The 22,934-nt window shown below is 46.1% G+C and overlaps 1 protein-coding gene across 1 annotated transcript; it reads left to right on the forward strand.

Annotated features, from left to right (window-relative positions):
* Positions 1 to 7,362: 7,362 nt before the first annotated feature.
* On the forward strand, positions 7,363 to 19,828 carry UMOD (uromodulin; the record flags this gene model as incomplete). The annotated part of the gene is made up of 10 exons (XM_080830538.1): positions 7,363 to 7,456; positions 8,863 to 9,639; positions 9,736 to 9,843; positions 11,031 to 11,239; positions 12,184 to 12,332; positions 14,252 to 14,497; positions 16,964 to 17,126; positions 17,732 to 17,813; positions 18,561 to 18,602; positions 19,767 to 19,828. 10 exons carry the CDS (start codon positions 7,363 to 7,365, stop codon positions 19,826 to 19,828), a joined length of 1,932 nt encoding a protein of 643 aa, XP_080686664.1.
* Positions 19,829 to 22,934: the final 3,106 nt, after the last annotated feature.

The following is a 22,934-nucleotide window of genomic DNA, read 5'->3' on the forward strand; positions in this document are numbered from 1 at the left end:
TTACAACATGCTGCTCAGTCATGCAATTCTCACATCACTTTCATTATCCCCATTTTACATATGGGGAAACTGAGGCAAAGAGACGTTAGGCAACTAGTGAGGATCACACAGTTAGGAAGCCCTTGAGATATGATCCCAGGCACTCTCACTCCACAGACTGCATTTAACCACTATGCACACACTACCTCCACTAGGTTGGAGTCCCCAGGGTGGGGACTGATTTCTTTATGCTTCATTTTGACACAGTAAGAAAGAGATCCAGCCCCAAACAACTCCCCAGTCTTCTATATCTCAGTAAGTGACCCACTCTCTTAAGCAGCAAACTGCTAGCATAATGCTCAAGTCCCTTCCTTCACTACCCTAAAAGAAACCCCAATTGGTGTGACTCCACCCACTTGCACTGGCTCCACCCTCTTCCAGCCAGTGACACACCCCCCTTATCTCAGGATGACTCCACCCACTTCCCCTCCACTACCTCCTACCACTCTCATCCCTGGAAGTCTCCCAGAGTGGTGTGCTTCTACTGCTACCTTGTACATCCCTGCCCACCCGACATCCATATTCCTTAAAGTTGCTGAAATTATCTTTTAAAAAGCCACAGTCTTGAAGACTTGCAACATTACCTGTTTTAACAGTATAATGGAATCTTTACTGCTTTTACAGTAAGATTCAGTAGATTCAGTCTCCTTAATGTGCCTTCAAGGCTTGGAAAGTTCTGGCCCCACAGATCTCTCCTACTTTTTCCTCTCTCCCTCTCACTTTCTAGGCTCCAGCCATGCTTCCTGTCTATTCTTTGAATAGTTCAAGTGCTGTCTCTCCTCATGGTTGTTACTTCTGCCTAAATGCACACGCGGTACACTCCCACAGATCTTCACGCAGATGTATTTTTTCATCCTTCAAACCTCAGTTCAAATGTCACCACCTCAAAGAGGCCTTCTTGATACCAATATTTGAAAGCATCTTATTTTGCTGTGCACTAATATACCACTTGCTTCCCCCACTGATGGGTAAGTCCCTGGGGAGCTGATATATCAGCTATTTTGTTATATTTTGTTCCACTGTATTTCCAATACTTAAAACACTGCTTAGACACACTAGATGCTTAGTAAATAAGTATCCATAGATCAAATGAAATTTCATATCAGGCAGCACCCCATCTCTGAGATACATCATTTCACTGTCATTCCAAAAGGGGGAGGTGCTGACAATGTTGCCTAGAGACACAAATTAGATTCTGTATTAGCTTCCTATTATTGCTCTAACAAATAGCTACAAACTTAGTGGCTCAAAAAGTAACCAACCTTCTTACAGCTCTGAAGGCCAGAAATCAGAAGTCAATTTCACTGAGCTAAAGTCAAGGTGTCATCAGGGTTGGTCTCCTGTGGAAGAATCCCTTGACTTGCCTTTTGCTGCTGAAGACTGCCTGCATTCCTTAGCTCATGGGCCTGCCCAGACAACCTTACATCACGATTCTCTGAACTTAAATCATACTGCAAGGTCCCTATTGTCACGTCAGGAACCATTCAAGCTGCTGGGAGATTAGGACAGACATACTATAAAGTCACCATTCAGCTGACCACAGATTCATGCGGCTGATTTGTAACAAACATTTTGGCCAAGTGATAAAAGAGCTCCTCTTGAAAAAAGGGATATTATTTTACAGACCAAGGTCTCTACAAATCGTCTAGGACTTTCCACTTCCCACCTATCATCTAAGAGAAAGGCTGTTTGTATTCCTTCAAGCCTCTGGATCCAGCTCCTGGGCCTCCCTCTCCCACCCCTAAACCTGGCCTGTCCACATCCAGATGAAGCAGGGAACAGCCCGGAACTCACCTGAGCCAGACTGCCCCGACAGGGGTAGGTGTTAGTATTCAGGACACGGTGTGAGGCTCACCTGCCTCAGCCTTAAGGCTATGTGGCTGCTGGTCAAAGGAGGGGTTCATGGGGGCAGGTTTCTAGGAATAAATCACACGGAACAGAGTCCCCGACTGGCCACCAGCCAGAGAATGCAAGTGCTACCTGCAGGTCCCGCATCTGTCTGAGGCCTCGGGGAGTTGGGGTTCAGGTCGGGAAAAACAGTTAGAGGTAAGGCCAGGGATGACCCTTCTGTCTGGAGAGTCATCTCCCTTGGCTCATTTTCTACCCCCTCCAGCATACACCACTCTCACAAAAATCCTTTCTATTCTGTTCGGTCAGTTTTTCAAATTTCTCCACACCTTAGCTTCAGTCCCTCAAAAAAAGACCTGAAACCACTTATCTCTCATGGCTGAGCACAGAATGCTTTTTACCCCAAGGAGTAAAATGCATCATAGGAGAAAATCTGAAGAAGATTAAGGGCTGTAGTATGGATTTACCACAGGCTAGCTGGGTAATCTCAGGGAAGCAACTCAGTATTTCTGAACTACAATCTTCTTGGGAACGTGTTGCTGGGCCTCGTTGTCTGAGACACTAAATGTAATAGCATTCAACATAGTCTCTGACCCAAGAGAGGCACTCAGTAAGTGACAGCTGTCGAGATTATTAAGATAAGTTTCTTACCCGTGTTTAAAAGTTAAGAGGGGAAGAGCATTCCAAGAAGATGGAAACTTCTGATAAACTGAGTAAAGTAAGGTTTGTTCAGAAACAAATATTTTTTGGCTACTCTTCTGCAAGTAAGATAAAGAAAAAAAAAGTGATTGAATAGCAACATGGATGTCTTTAGTGATCTTCATGAGCAATGTCAATGGAGCTGGCCGTTCAGGACATGTATCAATGTGAATTTGAGGGGAAAGTGTGCAGATAAATCTTTTGTGAAGTTTGGCGATGAAAGGATGGAAAATAGGATGGTGGCTGGAGGGAGTGTAGGGTTAAAGGAAGGTTTCTACAGAAGGGACTAGCAGAAAAAAATAATTAAAAAAAAAAAAAGAAGGGACAAGCAGATGAGAACACTTCAAGTGCCTCTGAGAAAAGGGAGTTATAGGAGGAAGGGGTAGGTGAAGGTGAGGGAGAAAGGTTATCAGCCCAGGGAGAAGGAAGCTGCTCTCATGATGGCAGGAGAGGAGATGTGGAAGATGAGTCCAGGGACAGGAAGGGAGGCAACACTTAGTGACTCCAGGGAGAATGCCATGATGTCATTAAATGTGTGGGGCTGGGAGACGGTAGGGGTTTTGAAGAAAGAGTGGAAAAACAACCAAATAGAGAAATACTACAGGATTCTCCAGCTGTGTTGAGGGCAGGTGATGCTTGTTATAAAATGTAGTTTTGTTATTATTATTCAGATATGGCAAGGCTGACAGATAAGAAGATGAATGCCATTGAAAACAGAGTTGATTAGATTCCCAAATCCCAAGAGGAGGGGGCACACGAAGAAGCACCAAGGTCACTCAGGAGACCAAGGGAGGGGGGAACCATGAGCAAGAACCTTTCTTGTGGTTTCCATGGGAGGGAACAGGAGAAGCAGGGCAACCAGGTTTAGAATGGATAGTTTGAATAATTTCAGTAGGTCCTGGGATGAGGGAATGCTTCTGGTTGTCTGGTGTCTGGCCCTGGGGTGACAAGGGCAGGGAAATAGTGGCCCTGAGTGTGAGAGCCCCCAGCAAAGGAGGGCTGGGGGGGTGGGTGTGGGTGCTGGGCTCTGGGTGGTTCATTTGCATATGAAAGGCAGATCTCTAGCCAGCTGTTTGCAATTTCTAGGAATTAGTTAGCCTGAGAGGGACAATCCCTCCAGGGTCAGTAAAGCCCCAAGATGTACAAGCATCAAATACAAACCTAGAAAAATGTGGTTACTGGACTGATGAATAATCTCCTACACAAACGCCACATATTGCTGCCTGTAGCCTTTGCCCAGACAATTCCAGGAGCCACCTCGAGCCTCCATTTTAATCCTTTTAAGACACCGGACTGCAGTTTAGATGGGGCCTCACATGCACCAACCAGAAGGGATATTCACCATCCAAAATGGAGAAAAAGAATATTAAGAACTTTTATTTTCTTCTTAAGGGAGGGGGGGCAGGGACATTCCTATAGAAGAAAAGAAAAAGAAAAAAAAGGACAGACAGTTCAGAAAAAAAGTAACACACAAAGGAAGAGATAATGATTTCCCTTTTCGTTGGAGAATTGCCAAAGTAAGCAATGAGATTTCTCACTTATTTTCTTGACAAAGATGAAGGAAAGTGTACAATGGTGGGATCCTAAACGAGTTTACTTATTTTTTAAAAAGACTTTGAGAGATAGAGAGCGGGTGCACACATGGGGGATGGGGCAGAGGGAGAGAGACAAGCAGATTCTCTACTGAGCAGGGAACACAACACAGGGCTCAATCCCAGGACTCCAAGATCATGACCTGATCCAAAGTCAGACGCTTAACCAACTGAGACACACAGGTGCTCCTAAACTAGTTGTTTTTAAAAATCTCTCTCTGGGGTGCTGTTTGGGAAGAGGTATCAAAATTCTTAAAACTGCACCACCTCGGGGCGCCTGACTGGCTTAGGCAGTTAATGGTCTGCCTTGGATTAGGTCATGATCCCAAGGTCCTGGGATCAAGCCCCACATCAGGCTCTCTGCTCAGCGGGGAGCCCGCTTCTCCCTCTCCATCTGCCACTCCCCCGTTTGTGCGCTCTCTCTCTGTCAAATAAATAAATAAATAAAATCTTTACAAAATATATATTAAAAAAAAAAATGCACCACCTCTTTGACCCAGAAATTTCACTCCTACAGAAGTATCCTGAGGAGACAACTGCATAGTGCTGATGGTTACCCTACCACTAAATGAGACAGGATGACAAAGTTTACACACATTAAATTTTTCTCTATGGGACTGACTCTTAGAAAGGATTGCCATCTACATGGGACTGGGTCAGGACCCATGGGCCTGAGCCTGGGCTCTGCCATTTTGACCCCTGTGACTATACATCAGCAAAGCAGTATTGACGGGTAGAACCGTCACACCACCGCTATTCTCACCATCTTCTCCTTTAACCACCATAACAACTTTTAAGAGATAGGTACTTTCCTTTTACAGATAACGAAAATGACCTCAGGAAGATTATTAAAGAAATGAATCCTCTCGCACACAATAAATGGCTAATTGGGAGCCCGATGGACTGACTCAAAAGTCAGCCTACTTAGTCATGAAGTTATCCACCTCCCTAGGGGGCCTATCCTCATGGAAACTCAGATCTCTTACTTTACAGAATGGGTCTGGTCTGATGATGTCTGAATTATCTTCTGGCTTTGACCTTCAGCCATATCTACCTCCTCTCCTGCTCATGTCCAGACCATAGAGGAGTTTGCTGAGCTCTTGAGGATGGAGTGTGCCTCAGCAGGGTGCCGTCCCCAAATGACCACAGGTGCATGTCCTAATGGGGGCAATAAAAACTCTCTTTTGCCCCAGCACACCCTGGCTTTGGATACAGCCTCTGCCTGGCTCTTTGGGTCCACCTTGTCCTTCTCAATGACCAAGAAAATGCCTAGAACCTTGGCACTGCTTTTCCAGTTAATTTCTAACTAAGGAATCTCTTTATGCCAAAAGGTACAAAACTAAGGCCTTATATTTGCAGGCACAAGTTTGACCCCCAATGTCAATCATTTGGGGTGTTCACATATTAGGAAAAAGAACAACAATTTGACATCCTAGGACAGGAAAGCACTGTGCCCAAAGGGGAAAACATTCCACCCTCAAGAAAACAATCTCAAAAAATAGAGCCAGAGAATAATTGGAGGAGAGACTGCCAGCCAGGGGCAGATGGATATATAGGAGGCAAACACTCGTCAGTGGACTAATTCTATCTCTCTGGCTTCAGGTAAGGCTATCTACGGCTCTCTTCTCCTAGCCACTTCTCCCCACCTAGTTCTCTGATTCCCTTTCTTTTTGGGAGAGAGGGGAAGTAAATGAAGAGACCAGACTCCTGGGTCAGACCCAGATTGGGTCATTCCTCTGCTGACTATTGGCTTCAGTCTTCGGCTGGTCAATCTCCCTCTCTTTGAGGCTGTGCTTTTCTAGTAACAATGACTATTTATTTCTTCACTCATTCAACAAATATCAGCGAAGTATCTACTATGTACCAGGCACTGGGGATAGAGTAGTGAACAATAATAGCATTTGCTATATGCCAGGCCCTGCTTTGATTAATCCCCATGACAAAATGCAGTCAGTTATCATCTGCCTCAGTGTCTTCAAAGTACAGGTCATGACCCATTAGTAGATCATGAAATCATTTGTGGTTTATATCCAAAATTTTCTTTTAATTAAATGTTATCAAGTATGTCAGCAAGCAATGCATACAGAAGTAAGAATTTTATAAAACTTATATTTTGTGTGTGTGTCTGTGTGTGTGCACCGTGTGTATACCCATGCACACACACAGGCACCTACATCAGTAATGGCAAAAGATATTTTCCTTTTAACAGATCGTGGTCACAAAAGCTTGGAAAATACAGGTCCAGAACACAAGTTCTTTGATCACCAGGGACTTCAAACTGAGCCTGCACATCCTAGGCACTCAGTTTGTGAAAGCAATGATCTGTATTTCATAGATGAGGAAACGAATTCTTAGCAAACTGTAATCCTTGCCCAGTGTTACATTGTTAGTGATTAGTAAAACAGGGATTTAGATGCTGGTGACAGCCTCCAGGTCCCACACAATTAACCACCATCTACTCCCCTGGTTTGCTGCTGTAAAAATGGAGGCAATAGTAATACCTATCTAGGATTATCTGACCAATTGAGTGAAATAATAAGCAACTGCTCTGGAAACACTAAAATCCACTGTGAAGGTTAGTCATATCTCAAGCAACTTTGCAATATATGGGCTGCATGAAGTTGGGGATCTTGCCTGTCCTATTCATTGCTTTCCTTGGACTGTAGCTCCGTTTGGCACTTGATAGCTACTCCATAAATGTTTGTTGAATGGATAAATGGATCTGGGCAAGTTGTAAGTATCCCAGCAGGGGATAGGGAGTGGGCTGGGAAAACCCAAAGCTGCCTCCAATAAGATGGTGAGTCCGGAACACAAGACTCTACCTTGCTGCTTCCTGTTCCAAATGATACTCAGCTCTTCCAGATGCACTGAGACTGGGAGAGCAGAGGCTAATATGTGGGTGGGAGTAAGGGTGGGGTCACAGATGGGAAAACCACCAAAGCAAGGGCCACAACACTGTACACTTTCTGTAGTTCACATAAATGGCATCTTCTGGAGTTGTACAGTACACGACCAAAGCACTCCTCCCAAAACACTGTGGGGAAGTGAGTAAGATCATCCCATCCATCTCTGTTCCACAGGACTCCAGGCATCACAGACAGGGAGGAAATCCCAAGGGGTCAACCTGTCTTTGCCTTTGGGCAGGTTCTCCCCAGACCAGAAGTAACTGTGAAGAGCAGAAAGAATGGGGCAACTATCCTCCCTGACCTCAGTGTGGACAATAGTCACGGTAACCTCTTGGGTCATCATAGTTTCATCCATTGACACCTCGGAAGCAAGTAAGTGGGGTGTATGTGTGTGTGTGTGTGTCTGTGTCTGTGTGTGTGCAGGGAACAATGCTGCTGTCAACAGAGGAGGTCTGGCTCCCTCTCCTATATTGCTTAGTATTTGATTTATTCTAAACCCATTTTTTATACTTTAATGTATATAGGACTCAGATGGGAATTTTGCTAAAATGCAGATTCTGATTCAGTAGGCCCTGTGTAGGGCCTGAGATTCTGAATTTCTGACAAGCTCTCAGGTAAAGCTGATGCTGTGGTCCTTGGATCACACACTGAGAGGCAAGAGTCTAGAATACTACTAAGGTCTCCTAGCGCTTTACTGGAAGGGAAAGAACATATTCAACCCCACTGGAGATCTGAACACACCTAAGTGGCTCCCAAACACCTCCCCCTGGATTCTTTTTTTTTATTTTAAAGTTTTTATTTATTTATTTGACAGAGAGAGAGAGATCACAAGTAGGCAGAGAGGCAGGCAGAGAGAGAGGGGGAAGCAGGCTCCTCCGCTGAACAGAGAGCCCAAAGCGGGGCTCGATCCCAGGACCCTGAGATCATGACCTGAGCTGAAGGCAGAGGCTTAACCCACTGAGCCACCCAGGCGCCCCATCCCCCTGCACTCTTAAGAGGTCATTCCACTGGGTCTTGCATTATCCTCATCTAGCTTTCAGCTTCTCCCTGGAGAAGGGAGCTGGGCGTCTCCCCTGAGCTGGCATACTTTGGGGCACAGTAAATGCCATTTCAGTGTCATGGTTAAGAGGTTAAGAGAATATACTCTGCGGTCCTGCTACCTAGGTTTGTGTCCTGGCTCTGCTCCTTACCAACAAAACAAGTGGCTTAAACCCTTGGAACCCCAGTTTGCTCATCTTTAAAATTAGGGTAAATACAAAAGCAATCCTACAGGGCCATTGGGGAGGATTCAATGAGATAATGAGTGAAAAGCACAACCCCAATGTCTAGCATATAGTTAGTGCTTAATAAATGACAGCTCGTTATCTTCATTGCTTTTACTGTCATGGAGAACATCACACAAAGTGTGACGGCCCCTTTCAGGGAGAGTAGGGGAAGTCTTCAGAAGGGAGGCAGAGAAGATCTGGGCAAAAGAAATTAAATGTTCAAAGGTAGGGAAGGGGCAACAGGGTTACCTAAATCTTACGAAGTGTCAAGAACTCTGTATTATTCCTCTGAATGTGGAAATGTAGATATTTTGAAAGAAGACACAGTTTGAAGCAATGCTTAACACAGAAGAATGCACAGTGGAATCATCGGGGGAGTTTTGTTTAGTCGTTTTGGAGAGACTCATCCAGGGACCAAGTCTTAAAGAACACAGTACCCTGAGGGATGCAGGAGGACTCTGAGTGACCACTGGCCCACTGCCCCACTCTGAAGCTGGACTCTTCTGTCCACAGGAAGGTGCTCTGAATGTCACAGCAATGCCACCTGCATGGAGGACGGGACTGTCACAACGTGCTCCTGCCAGGTGGGTTTCACTGGCGACGGCCTTCTGTGCACGGACCTGGATGAATGTGTCATTCCTGGGGCCCACAACTGCTCCGAAGGCAGCAGCTGCGTGAACACGCTGGGCTCCTACTTGTGCACCTGCGCTGCAGGTTTCCATCTGACGCCTGGGCTGGGGTGCACCGATGTGGATGAGTGCGCCCAGCCGGGGCTCAGCCACTGCCACCCCCTAGCCACCTGCATCAATACCAAGGGCAATTACTCATGTGTCTGTCCTGCAGGCTACCAGGGGGACGGGCAGCACTGCGAGTGCTCCCCGGGCTCCTGTGGGCCGGGTCTAGACTGTGTGCCCAAGGGTGACACGCTGGTGTGCGTGGACCCATGCCAGGAGCACCACGTCCTAGATGAGTATTGGCGCAGCGCAGAGTACGGGGCAGGTTACACCTGTGACCTCGGCCTGAGTGGCTGGTACCGCTTCATGGGGCCGGGTGGTGTGCGCCTGGCAGAGACCTGTGTGCCGGTCCTGCACTGCAACACGGCCGCGACCATGTGGCTCAACGGCACGCACCCGTCCAGCGACGAGGGCATAGTGAACCGCAAAGCCTGTGCGCACTGGAGTGGTCACTGCTGCCTGTGGGACGCGCCTGTCCAAGTGAAGGCCTGTGCTGGTGGCTACTATGTCTACAACCTGACTGCGCCCCCTGAGTGCTATCTGGCCTATTGCACAGGTGAGTGGGCGCCCCGTCCCCACACTCCAGACCTGGGTGGGCATCGCAAGAGACCAGGAACATCCCTGTTGACCATCTGTGTCTATGATCCCGTAGACCCCAGCTCCGTGATGGGGACATGTGAGGAGTGCAGTGCAGAGGAGGACTGCAAATCGGATGATGGCACATGGAGCTGCCAGTGCAAACAGGACTTCAACATCACTGGTGAGGCCAGTGGGAGGAGGGCATCGTGTTGAAAATGTCAGCAACTGGGGGAGGGACATATTCCTATGTGTGAGTTGGAAACATGTGAAGATGATGCAGGGCTGCATATTATCCCATCCGAGTAAAAAGTGGGTCCAGTTATATCTGTTAAAACCAGGAGACCCCAAAGCTCCCAGAGCTTTGGGGACCTCCTTACCCCCAGCTTCTTTGTGAGGCTCCCACACTACAGCACAGGTGGCTGCCACTTGTTGGCCTAAGGCTGCCCAAGCCCTATTTCTACAGCTCAAGAACACAGGACTGGTGACCAGCCTGCAGTTTCAAGGGCTGGGCCCTCCACTGACCAGCAGAGGATCTTGAGCAGGGCTCTGTGGGTCTCCAAGCCTCAGTTTCCCCATATATACAATGATTGAAGCAGGCTAGTATCTCCCAAACTTCAGTCATGATTTTAGTCACATCCAAGTACTAATTTTACAATTTTGTTTTTTCCAAGTACTACCTAGACTGTGATTTTTATTATCAACTTGTTCTTCTTTAAACTGGTTAAATCCTTCTTCTAAATAAACGGGACATTTATGGTCACTCCTGTGTCTGTGGCAAGTAACACTTACCTTAGATAGAAGGTAACAGTAAAAATGAATACAATGAAAGAAAATTATTAAATCCCAGCAGCTGTGTAATACTTCAATTTTTAAAAAGTTAAAAAAAAAAATCCAGCTGGATGTCACTGTGTGCCCCAAACACCAAGCCTGATGTCTGCACTCTGTTGTTTTAAAAGGGAAATTAGCAAGCATATAGCATTAAAAACATTAGTAGCTAGTGTGGATTATACAAAAAGGATGGAAAGATATTGAGATTAATGTGTTTGTTGTTTTGTTTAATTTTACTGAGACTCAGTGTATTTAATGTTGGGGGGTGAACGACCAGAATATTGTTTTTTGTACACAGTCCCATACTTAGGGTAATATGGAGCTGATGGTTGGCCAATTGGATCCATCCAGTGATGCTTGGAATCCAATCTTTTGTCTCCGTCCCTCTGAGAGAGGAGACCACAGCAAGATGAGACGGGGGCTAGTCTGAGTGCCCCCAGCTGACGGCCAGCCCCACCAGCTGGGCCTGGGCCCCAGGGATGTGCTGGACCCTGAATTGTGGTTACAAGTTTCCAATCCTGCTTTCCCTGCCCATTTCAGATCTCTCCCTCCTGGAGCGCAGGCTGGAGTGTGGAGCCAATGACATCAAGGTGTCCCTGAGCAAGTGCCAGCTGAAGAGCCTGGGCTTTGAGCAGGTTTTCATGTCCCTGAGTGACAACCAGTGCTCAGGCTTCAGTGAGAGGAGTGACCGGGACTGGATATCTGTGGTGACCCCAGCCAGGGATGGCCCCTGTGGGACGGTGATGATGGTATGTCCTGGCCAACATGGGACAGGGTTAGAGCACTGCCTGGTTCAAGTGCCAGGTTTACCATTTCCTAGTCATACGAGCCCAGCTGTGCCTCAGTTTCCTCAACTATAAAATGGAATAATGATACTAGTACTTACTTCACAAGGTTAAGAGAATTAAAGGAGTTAATGTGTGTGAAATGATTAGGACAGTGATCGGCACAGTGTAAGTGCTTAATAAATGTTAAGTTTCAATAAAGAGAATGATCCATGATGATAGTTCCCCATTTTACAGATGGGAACAGAAGGGCCTGGACTGGGCAGTGCGTCTTCCCAACCAGCAGGTATCAGCACTGGGCTCAGAAACAGGTCTGTCTGTCTTGAATGGTCCTTGAAGGCAAGGTCTATATCACTAGTGTTCAGAGAACTAGGACCTCTCCTCCGGAAACCTCCTCAGAAGGGACCCGGAGCTCAATGTTTGAGTGGAAGACTGCTTCTCCAATTCCCTCATCCTCCGGAAAGAAAAGGAAAGAAGACAAAAGAAAGGAAGAAACCAATTGTTATTTGCTTAGCACAGCGTCTGAAATTCCAGCATTAATAATGAGTCTGGACGTGGTTTTAAGTCTTTTTAGTGCTTGAGAGGAGACATGACCTAATTGGAAGAGCCCAGGCTTATTAGATCCCACATACTGTGGGCAAATTACTCAAGAGTTACTGTTTCTGTGAACCCCCATCTCCTCATCGTGAGGCAGGGAGATAGCTGCCCTCCTCTTAGGGTCATGAAGGTGCTAATGCAGTCATGCAGGAGGAGTGTTTAGCTCAAGGCCTAGTTCATATTATGGCTGCTGTCCTATCTTTTGATTATAACAGCTGGGAGGGCAACTCACAGGTGGCCACAGAAACCGCTTTGGTTTTGAGTCCTACTCAGATTCTCATGCCCTTCTCTCCCACTCCCACCCAATACAGAGGAACGAAACCCATGCTACATACAGCAATACCCTCTACCTGGCAGATGACATCATCATTCGTGACCGCAACATCAAAGTCAACTTTGCATGTTCCTACCCCCTGGACATGAAAGTCAGCTTGAAGACCTCCCTGCAGCCAATGGTCAGGTATGGCCAGAAAGGGTCCCCAATGCCTCTGGCCATCTCTACCCCCACAACCACTTAACCACCAGGTCCTCAGCTTCCCTGTTAACTGCCAGCCATAAGTTGCTGGGTGGGGGGACTGGGAGGCAGTATTTCCAATGGAGGAGCCCAGTGTGGAAGGAAGGACCCCAGAATCAAATCCAGGCTCTGTCACATACTAACCAGATGTGTTTTCTTCCAGCTCTGGAAATTGATAGCCCCACTCTGGTTGTCAGTCTTCTCACCTGTGAAATGGACCTAAAAGTACTCGTACTGCCTTTCTTAGAAGCACAACAGTGCTTGGCATATGTGAATTAACTATGAGGGCCTCTGGCTTATCAGAGGGGTGGAGTGGTTGGATCAGATGGAAGGAGGGAGGACTCTCGGTCCAGACCTGCTATTTATATGAGAAATAATTCACATGCCATATTTGGACCTTAGTTTCCTTTCTTCTCTATAAATAGGAATTTGATTAAAGAAGGGTTTATAAATTATGCCTCTTAAGTGTCTGAGGGTCTTTAAGGAAGTACGTATGGGGATGCCTGCACGGTGAACCAAAGAAGTTCCATCCATATTGGGTACCACATGAGATTTATTAAAAAAAAAAATAAAAGGATCCTGTCGCTAAATAAAACTGAAAATCTCTGAGTAGGGAGAATCACAGGCCAATGATGCTAACGTTGGAAAAATTATAGTTGTAACTATAACAAGCATTTATCAGGAGCTCATTATATATCAGACATTGTGTTAAGTGCTCTATAGGAAACATCTCATTGAAATCTTAAAGTACCTTAAGAGGTGTAAGTATTTATTACTATTATTATTATTACTCCCATTATACAGATGTAGAAATTGAGGTTCAGAGAAGACTGAGTAACCTGTCCAAAGTTAAGAGTCTAATAAGTGGCAGAGCTGGAATTCAAACCCAGGCCATCATGCTTAGAGCCCCCACTCTACCATGACCTTCATTATGAAACTCATCCATGACTTCACGTTCTTTGGGCCAACCACACTCAGGGAAGGGCACTAGGTACTGATGAGGGTGTGTGGCTGACTTGGGGAAAGAAGGCTGCTTATTGTCTGCCTTTGGGCGGAGCATGATCTGGCCAAGCAATGCCCTGGAGCAATGTGGCCAGGTCTCACGCCTGAGAGACTTCAGGGAGCAACATACCTATATGGAGATGTCTTTTGATTTGAGCTGGAAATCTTGCCCTAGTCCAAATCTGAGTCCAAACCAATAACCGAGTTCTCACCTACAAAATGGACTTCTGTATTATGAGCTGTATTCTGTATTCTGAGTTTTTATCATGTGCCTTATTTCCTAGTGAATCAGTCTTACAGTGTCCTTTATTGGCTCATCCTGTGAAGTCTCATCAGCGTAGCTGTTTTCAATGTGATTAAAAACAACGCATTTACAAAACCCCCACCTTCTGCTATAGGTGGAGCCAGAACTCTGACCTAGGCGGTAGGACTCATAGCCATCCCTTTTAACTGTTCCAGGCTGAGACCAAAGAAGGAATGTAGGTGACTCCCTTGAGAATTTCTTTACTGGACTCCTTGAAGGCAAGGGCCACCAAGGGGTGGGTGTGTGGACATGTTACAAAAAAAATGTGGTCTATGGATCAGCAGCATCAGCATCACACAGGAGCTTGTTAAAGATGCAGAATCTTGAGCTCTACTTGAACCTACCAAACCAGAACCTGCATTTCAACAAGATCCTGAGGTGACCCATGTCTGCTCATCACAGTGGGCAGCCATTGCAGTGGTTGGTGGGTTCCATTCCTCCTGCTAGACAAACATGCACAGAGCTGCCAGGGACCTCCTGGGACTACAGACCAGAAAGAGTGGCCCATCTGTTGCTGTTCTCAGCTCTGGTTTTCTCACCAGCCCCTCTCCCCTGGCAGCGTTCTAAACATCAGCGTGGGTGGGACAGGCATGTTCACCGTGCGGATGGCACTCTTCCAGAGCCCCACCTACACACAGCCCTACCAAGGCTCATCTGTGACCCTGGCCACAGAGGCCTTTCTCTACGTGGGCACCGTGTTGGATGGGGGTGACCTGTCCCGGTTTGCACTGCTGATGACCAACTGCTATGCCACACCCAGCGGCAACGCCACGGACCCCTTGAAATACTTCATCATCCAGGATAGGTAAGGCCCATGGATGGAATTCTGGGGCAGAAGGGGGTAGCCTTTGGATTTGGATTTGGGAGAAAGTACATCTTTACATTCATTCACCTCTAGCTGAAATTTGGCATCACCAGCCATTATGAATACAGGCAACAAACCATAGAAGTATTAGCAGGACACGTGAAAATATCTACACATGTCAGTACTTTTTAGTTACTAGAGTATTAGAATTTCTACTAGAAATTATTTAATGTATTATCAAATATATATCTTTGTAAATATATGTATTTATATAGAATAGATTATGTAAACATATAATGCATATATCAAATGCTCTAATCTCTTGAGAACTATGCTTCAGCTGAACTGGTTTCCTTTATAATCTTAGGTACTTTACTTTTTGAATTTAAAACATTATTCTTGAAGAGGGAGGCACAGGCTTCACCAGAAGGCTGCAGGTGTCCAGGGCTCAAGAAAAGATTAAGAAGCCTGACCGGAAGGTGCACCCATCCAGGGTAGGGGGCAAGCTGGCACTTGGCTGGGAGGACTGAGCTAGAGACACAGTCAGGGCCAGTTGCAAAAGGGAGGACACGGGTCTGCTACTTTTCACTCTAGAGGCACTGGAGAACCGTGGACCACACTGACGGGAAGTAATTCACATTGTCATTCAAATCAGAATAGAAGTCTTTTGAAAGTTTACTGTGTGCCTGGCTCTGTGGACAGCACAGTGAATAGAAGGGATAAAACTCTCTGCCCTCATAGAGCTGATATGCTAAGAGGGGGACCAATAATTAAACAAGATGAAATGTGTAGCATGTCAGTGGTAAGGGCGCTATAGGAAAAACCCAAAGCAGGGAAAGGGAAGGGGCATATGCTATTTAATAGCATAGTCAGAAAAAGTATCCCCAAAAGGCAGTGACCTATTCCTGTTTCGGTTCTAAGAATCTGCCTAGTTACATCAAGGGAAAAGTATCAGTTGGGTGCTCATTTGACATATATATCTGTTATTGCTAATCCCCTCTGCAAACAGAAAGAAGTCTACTTTAGGGCCTTCCGCTGTGACAGGAGCTAACTAAAATTTAATAGCACCATTTTACTTTGTATTTATCCATAAATGGTCATGTTGTGCTTATGGCAAGTGATGTTGTTTTGCTATTTGTGGTCAAGATCTAAAGATTCTTCTGAAAAACAGATGTATTCCAATAAAAATGTAAACATATTTAATGCACATAGAAAGTAAATTATAATAATACAGATGTTGGGAAACAAAGAAAAACATACACATAGGTGGTAAACGCAAATCTGGAAAGGGGCATTGATGGAGATTAGAGCATCATGGAGATTTGGGTCCACATCTTGGCTTTGCTATTTCTTCGTCTGGAGACACAATTCATCTCATCTCTCCAAATATTCATGTCCTCATATGTGAAATGGGCATAAATACCTACTGTGCAGGGATTGGTAAACTTTTTTTTTTTTTTACCTGAGTAAAAACACTGAGTATGTACGTTGTGGGACACTTGGAAAGTTTTGAAGGAAGCAGGAAGAAGTCCTGGGTGTGCCTGTGTTTTTGTCTGGGTGTGGGAGCTGGGCTGGGAAGCACAAGTCCAGGAAGGGTGGCAAACATTTCAGGACATGTAAGGAAGAGGCAACTGCGGAGACAGTGAGGGGCAGGAGGGGAAACTTGGATGCCCTGCTTAGGTTGTGTGCATGGGGCCTTCAGGGGGTGGGTCCCCTGAACCTCAGGGCTTTCGTTGTGCCAAGTGGAGTCTGCATTTTTACAAAAAGATCTGAATGGCTTGCACAAAGCAGAGAGTTCCCTTCTCAGTTCCTCCTCTGTGCAGTCAGCATTCAGCCCCTCTCCTAAATCAATTTTGACCAAATCATGTAAAATAACAGAGAAAATGCCCAGTTTGCCTGCCCTTGTATCCTGATCCAGCCCAGCACACACATGATCTCTGCATGTGCAATTTTGAGTTTTGGTGAAACTGTGTTGATTGTGCAATTGTACAGATGGGCATGCATGCTTAAACACACACACACAAAGCCTTTTGGTCATTGCCCCTCAGGACTTATAAGTGTTCACTGTTATCATTAGAACTGGGCACACAGGAGATAGCCAACAAATGGTAGGTAATGATCCTGAATCTCATTTCTTGGGAAATCAGAGGTGCTGACTTTATAGCATAGTTTCAACCCTGTGCTGATGACATTTTATTTCAGCTTTATATATATGCATTACATCTATTATGTGTCATATACTGAAGTATGCTCTTGGGAAGGTTAACTCATTTAATCTTCCCAGCTGTCTTATGATATGGGTTACAAATAGTATTTCCTGTGTACAGATGGGGAAAGTGGGGCACAGAGAGATTAAGTTGCTCAAGGACACACAGCTAATAGGTGGTGGAGTGAGATTTGAACCCAGGAAGTTTGGCCCCAGAGTGCTTGCTTAACTAACCACGTTATATGACTTAACCCTCCCAGATGTCCACGCACTAAGGACTCAACCATCCAGGTGGTGGAGAATGGGGAGTCCTCTCAGGGCCGATTTTCTGTCCAGATGTTCCGTTTTGCTGGGAACTACAACCTGGTCTACCTGCACTGTGAAGTGTATCTCTGTGACACCTTTACTGAAAAATGCAAACCTGTGAGTTGCCTTTCCTCACTCAGGCTGCCTGCTATGATCTCCCCCTCACCTGTCTTCCATAACCAAAGACATTTGGCCACAAGGTCTAAAAGAAAACAAACATTTCTGTCGTGTTTCTCTTTTAGTCCAGGAACAGAATGTGCAGTAAGATGGGGTGGGCAGAGCCAGGTAGAAGACCTAAGCTGTTGGGAAATCAGGCAGGATCAGCACAGTGCGACAGGCTGGTAAATACTCTGGCTTGTCCGCAAGCCTGTGTTCTCATAATAGAAGCTGACATTTTAAAGTACCAGGTGCACCTTATCTGTGTTAACTTTCTAATTCTTGGCAGTAACTAAAGGGGAGATATTTTATTAGCTCCCTTTTCTATATGAGGAAAGCAGTTCAGAGAACTTAAGTGACTTTTCTAAGATCAAACACCTAATGAATGGCAGAGGTGGGGCATGAGCCCAGGTATACAGATCTCCTGACAACTCCTCCCTAGACCATCCTCAAGCCCCAGCCTGAGGCGGGAGGAGACCCCTGTAAGGAGTGCAGCCCACTCCCCATGGTAGGACCACATTCAGTCTCCCTCATGGAAGGGATTCTTTGTTGCCCTCTTCCTGCAGACCTGCTCCGGGACCAGATTCCGCGGTGGGGGCATGATAGACCAAACCCACGTCCTGAACCTGGGTCCCATCACACGGAAAAGTAAGAGAGCCACTCCCTCCCCCATGTTTCTGGTGGGGAATATTCTCTGGAGATGAGAAGGGATGACAGAACCTGGCACATGGATCGTACTGGGTTCTGAAGAACCAGAGCAAGTAGATTCTGTGGGGGCAATGTGGACTACAAGCTGCCTGCCTTTTACCGGTTCCCAGTCATTCATCCATTCTATTGCACAAATTTGTTCTTGTACCTCCTGTGTACTAGGTCCTGTGCTAGCGGTTGGGGATCTTGTGGTGAGCAAAAACAGATACAGACCTGGTTCACATGTAGCTTATAGACCAGTGGAGCAGTCATTATTCAGACTGAGGAAGGATTAACCAAGAGGGGTCAGGAAAAGTGGGTGAGGGAAAGAGAACCCCAGACAGAGGGTACAGCATAGGCAAAGGGCCTGTGGTGGCAGAGGTGAGGGGGTGGGTAACCCAGGCTGCTAGAGGAACTGAGAAAAGGCCAGGCAGGCTGGAAAGAGGAAGAGGTTGGTATGGGATGAGCTGCTGCAGGTGGGCCCAGACCATGTGGGAATTTATCACTGTTGCTAAGGTTTGGGGCCTTTCTCCTAAAAGTAGTGGGGAACTCCTGAAGTGTCCAAGACAGAGAAGTGACATGATCTGATCCAGATTCAGAAAGACCACTCTAGCTGCAAACAGGAGAGCAAACTGAAGGGATATCTCTCAGGCTTCTTGCCATCTGCATGCTTTCTCCTTGCACTGATCCTTTTCTTTCCCTTTACAGACGTCCAGGCAGTAGTCTCAACGGCTGCTTCTAGCAACCTGGGTAAGTTCAGATCCTCATTTCAGGAGGACCTGCATTAGAACCTTCCTCAGGGGCTTTTATATGTGGGCCCAGGATGTACTGGAGTGCCTGGCCTGCTTGGCCTGAGCTCTGAAGAGAAGACTGCATCTGTAGAAATGCCTGGTCCTGGGGCTGTACATATAGGCACATACACCTGTGCTGTCCCACAGTAGTGCATATGTGCACACAGACAGGCATACAAAGACAGGCATGCACAGACAGGCACACCAGGATGTACATCATGCAGACATGTCTGTGCGCACACACACACGCACCATGTCACATGCATACGTTCGTATCTGCACACACAGAGGCATAGACAGCTGGAGTTGCATGCATGCATATTTGCAAGGGCAGACATACACATACTTCTACAAACATACCCAGTAGACATGCACACACTAGATCTGTACCTTGGGCACTTTCTGAAGCTTTGTGACTCATTTCTAACACCTTTTTTAGGATTCACTCAATAGGTGACAAATAGATGTTGAGTGCTACTACATGCCAAGGACCATGCTTAGTTCCGGGATGAACACATTAGACAAACAAGAAGCTCTGTTTCTCTGCCTCTCTGACCACAAAGGCCAGGGAGAGCTGGCACTTTATGGCCTTTGATTTTCACAGACACTGACTTGTCTGAAAATCTGGATGAAAAGTGAATTCATGTAAGTGTTGCCCTTCTTGGCTCCTGGCATCTACATCTGAAGGAGTCATTACACCAACCTAGTGTTTTACCTGAGCTAGGCCAACCCTTCACCAGTGACCTTGGAGTTGAAGATTCAAGATGTTCTTAAGAGGCTCATCCTCTGTGAATATCCCAAAGTCACCAAGGATGGTTGAGTAGGCTAGGCACTGCACATGAGTGTCCTTTTGAGGGGCTACCAATCCTAGTGTCAGAGGAAAGGCTGTTTTCTTCAATCTGGTCCACTTGGGAGGGCACTTTTTTTTTTCTTTTTCCACCCCAAGTAGAACCTTTTTCTAATTGGTTTTCAGGGCAGATGAAGAAAAGGTTGCCTTTTCTAACTGATCAGCCCAGAGAGGGTGTCCTTTCCTGATTGATCAGTCTAAAGGTGGCATCTTATGTTAGTTTTGTACAAAGGTACATCAGTGCTAGCAGCAGCCCTGTAATTGTTTTCTTTGCAGGGTTCCTGAAGGTCTGGCTGCCTCTGCTTCTGTGCGCCACCTTGACCCTGATGGCTCAGTGACTGGCAGCTGGAAACCCTGTGCTCTGTGGCTTCATTTCCTGCTGGCTGGGGATGATGCAGCTTAGTGCTCCAGCCACAGAAAAGGGAGCTCACACTTCAGTCAACCTCGCTCCTCTTCCCCCACCCCCACCCGACCCACTTTAATCCTCACTGTTGCAAAATATTCTCTATTTTCACTATGGACTATGGAGTATTATGCCTCCATCAGAAAGGACGAATACCCAACTTTTGTAGCAACATGGACAGGACTGGAAGAGATTATGCTGAGTGAAATAAGTCAAACAGAGAAAGTCAAGAATCATATGGTTTCACTTATTGGTGGAGCATAACAAATAATATAGAGGACAAGGGTAGATGGAGAGGAGAAGGGAGTTGAGGGAAATTGGAAGGGGAGGTGAACCATGAGATACTATGGACTCTGAAAAACAACCTGAGGGTTTTGAAGGGGCGGGGTGGGAGAGTGGGGGAACCAGGTGGTGGGTATTAGGGAGGGCACAGATTGCATGGAGCACTGGGTGTGGTGAAAAAACAATGAATACTGTTACGCTGAAAATAAATAAAAAATTGGAAAAAAAAAAAATTCTGCCTTCTCTCAAAATGGGACTTGTGATGTGTCCGCACATAAGGTCCCATGTCTCTTTGAAGAGTGTGGCAAAATAATAATGATTTTAAAAGCTCAAGTCTTTGAAGTCATTCATTCATTCAACAAGGATTTATTGAGCACCGTGTATATGTAAGAACTAATCAGAGAACTGAGGATCCTGTGGTGAAAAAAACCAGACTGCATCCCTGCACTCATGGTGCTCACACCCTGGTTGGAGAGACTGGCTTCAACTGGTTCTGCTGTACAACCTCAGATAAAATACACAATGTCTCTGAGCTTTGTCCACCCATTCTTTCATTCATTTTTCCATGCATCCATTTACTCAGAAATATTTGCTGAGCACCTCCTATGTGCCAGCCCTGTCCTAGCTGCTGGGGATATAGCAGGGAATGAGCCACACACCATCCCTCCCCTCCTGGAGCATACAGTCTGGCAGGAAAAGGAGAACTTGAATGGTGATTACAAGTGTGGCAGGCATGGGAGAAATGGCAGAAATGGAAAGTGTAACTGGGGGCTGCTGCTGCTGTATAACAGGGATAATAATGATGCTTTCACAGGGTCCATTCAGCTTTGCAGAAACATTTAGGTGAGCATTCAGTATGCTCTAGGTGCTCACCTAAGGTACTGGGGAGACAGGAGTAAATAAGACAGACACAGTCCCTATCTTCAGAAGTCTCAGAGTATTTAGAGGTGATGTATGACCTGTCCCAGGGACTTCCTCCCTCCACTGCACTTGTCCCTCTCCATCCAGAAGATGTGGGCCTGTGTACACAGCCACAACAGCAGTAGCAGTGGAAAGCAGACCCATGACCTCTACTGGGCAGGGCTGCTTCATAAGCGGGGCCTTCAAGAGGCTCACTGAAGGCACAATCAAAAACTAAGAGGCTACTGGCCCCAGGAGACCCAGATATTCCAAGGGCTCTGGACTTCTTTGTCAAGGTCAGTGGAAGCCAATGCTGATGGGAAATGTCTGCCCTGACACCAGCTGCTTTCTGGGACTCCAGCTGTGGCTTTCCAGGACTGACCAAGGCCCTGTTGCGTTAGTAGAGCCTTCTGATCTCAGGGAAAATCACACGTGTGTATCAGCAAACAGGGGCTATGGGGACACGTATATTAAGTTAAAGGACCTCCCAGGGAGACACACAGACATGCACTGAATCCCTAAACCTGCTGCCTTTACAGAAGAGCTTTATGGAGAATTTCAATGCTGAGCCCAGCCCTGTCTATGGTTAGTAGAGCCTGGCAGGATTGTGTGCAGATTCACTTTGACCCAGGTACAACACAACATGAGGAAAAATAAAAACAGCGGCCAAATGCAAGAGCTAGAGAAAAGAAAACACATCAGAATTAATCCCTTTGTTCCTCTGTTCCTTTCTTTTCTTTTCTTTCCCTTCCCTTCCCTTCCTTTTCTTTTCCTTTCTTTACTTTCTTGTTTTTTTTTTTCTTTTTATCAGTAAGGTATTCAGCTCAATATCCAATAGATATTTTAAACACAAATTCAATGCTGGGCACTTTTATAGGCACCACAGAAACAGCAAGTAATCAAAACAGAGACCTTACTGATAAAGAGCTCATGTTTAAAAAGGGGGAATACATTTAAACAATAATTATGTGAAATGTCAGGTGGAGACAAGCACTTTGGGGAAAAAACAAGGAAGAGAATAGAGCTATTGGGAGTGCTATTTTATATAGGATGGTCAGGGAAATTCTCCCTGAGAAGCAGAAGCTGAGAGAAGTGAGGGAATGAACCAAGGGGATATCTAAGGAAGAACATTACAGGCAAGTGCAAAGGCCCTGAGGCAGGATTTTGTGTCTTCCCAGCAAGGTTTCACTAAGACTTGGATAGCCATAAAGTTTGAGGCATTACTCACAGAAGAGGCTTTGAAGCATACATGTTAATTTTTTTTCCCCATTTGTTTACTCAATGAGTACTTACTAGGTGCTCGTTAGATGTGGAGACAGGATCCCTGTCCACAAAGATCTTACAGCCTTCAGAGGGAGGCAGATCAATTAGTAGGTAATTGAGTGGGACTGGAATCAACCCAGAGAGGCACAGGAGCAGAGAAAATATGCACCAGCAAGCCTGTGGTGTTCAGGAGTCTTCCTGGTGGTGGACCTAGGAATATGTGGACCTAGGAGAGGCGGACCTAAATATGTGGTAGGAGGCCAGGCACAGTATGATCTAGACAGAGGGAATAGCACATGTAAAGATCAGGAGGTGGGGAAGAGTTCAGAGAGCCACAGACTGGATGGAGCACAGAATGTGTGGGGGAGAAGCTGTAGGTGAGGTAGGAGTGCGGCCAGGGGTCAAATTCCAGGAAGCACGAAGTGACGGGAGTGGGGGATAATGCCAAGAGAAGAGGTGATGCTATGGCATCTGGCTGCAGGAGAGGTAACAGAATCAAAGGGGGGCAAAGAATGAAAGCAAGGAGACTCACTAGGCTCCTATTAAAATCACCCTCATAAGATAACAGTGGCCTGAATTAGGGTTGGTGAAATAGG

The sequence above is a fragment of the Martes martes genome, assembly GCF_963455335.1.
Source record: "Martes martes genome assembly, chromosome: 18".
Classification (NCBI taxonomy): domain Eukaryota; kingdom Metazoa; phylum Chordata; class Mammalia; order Carnivora; family Mustelidae; genus Martes; species Martes martes.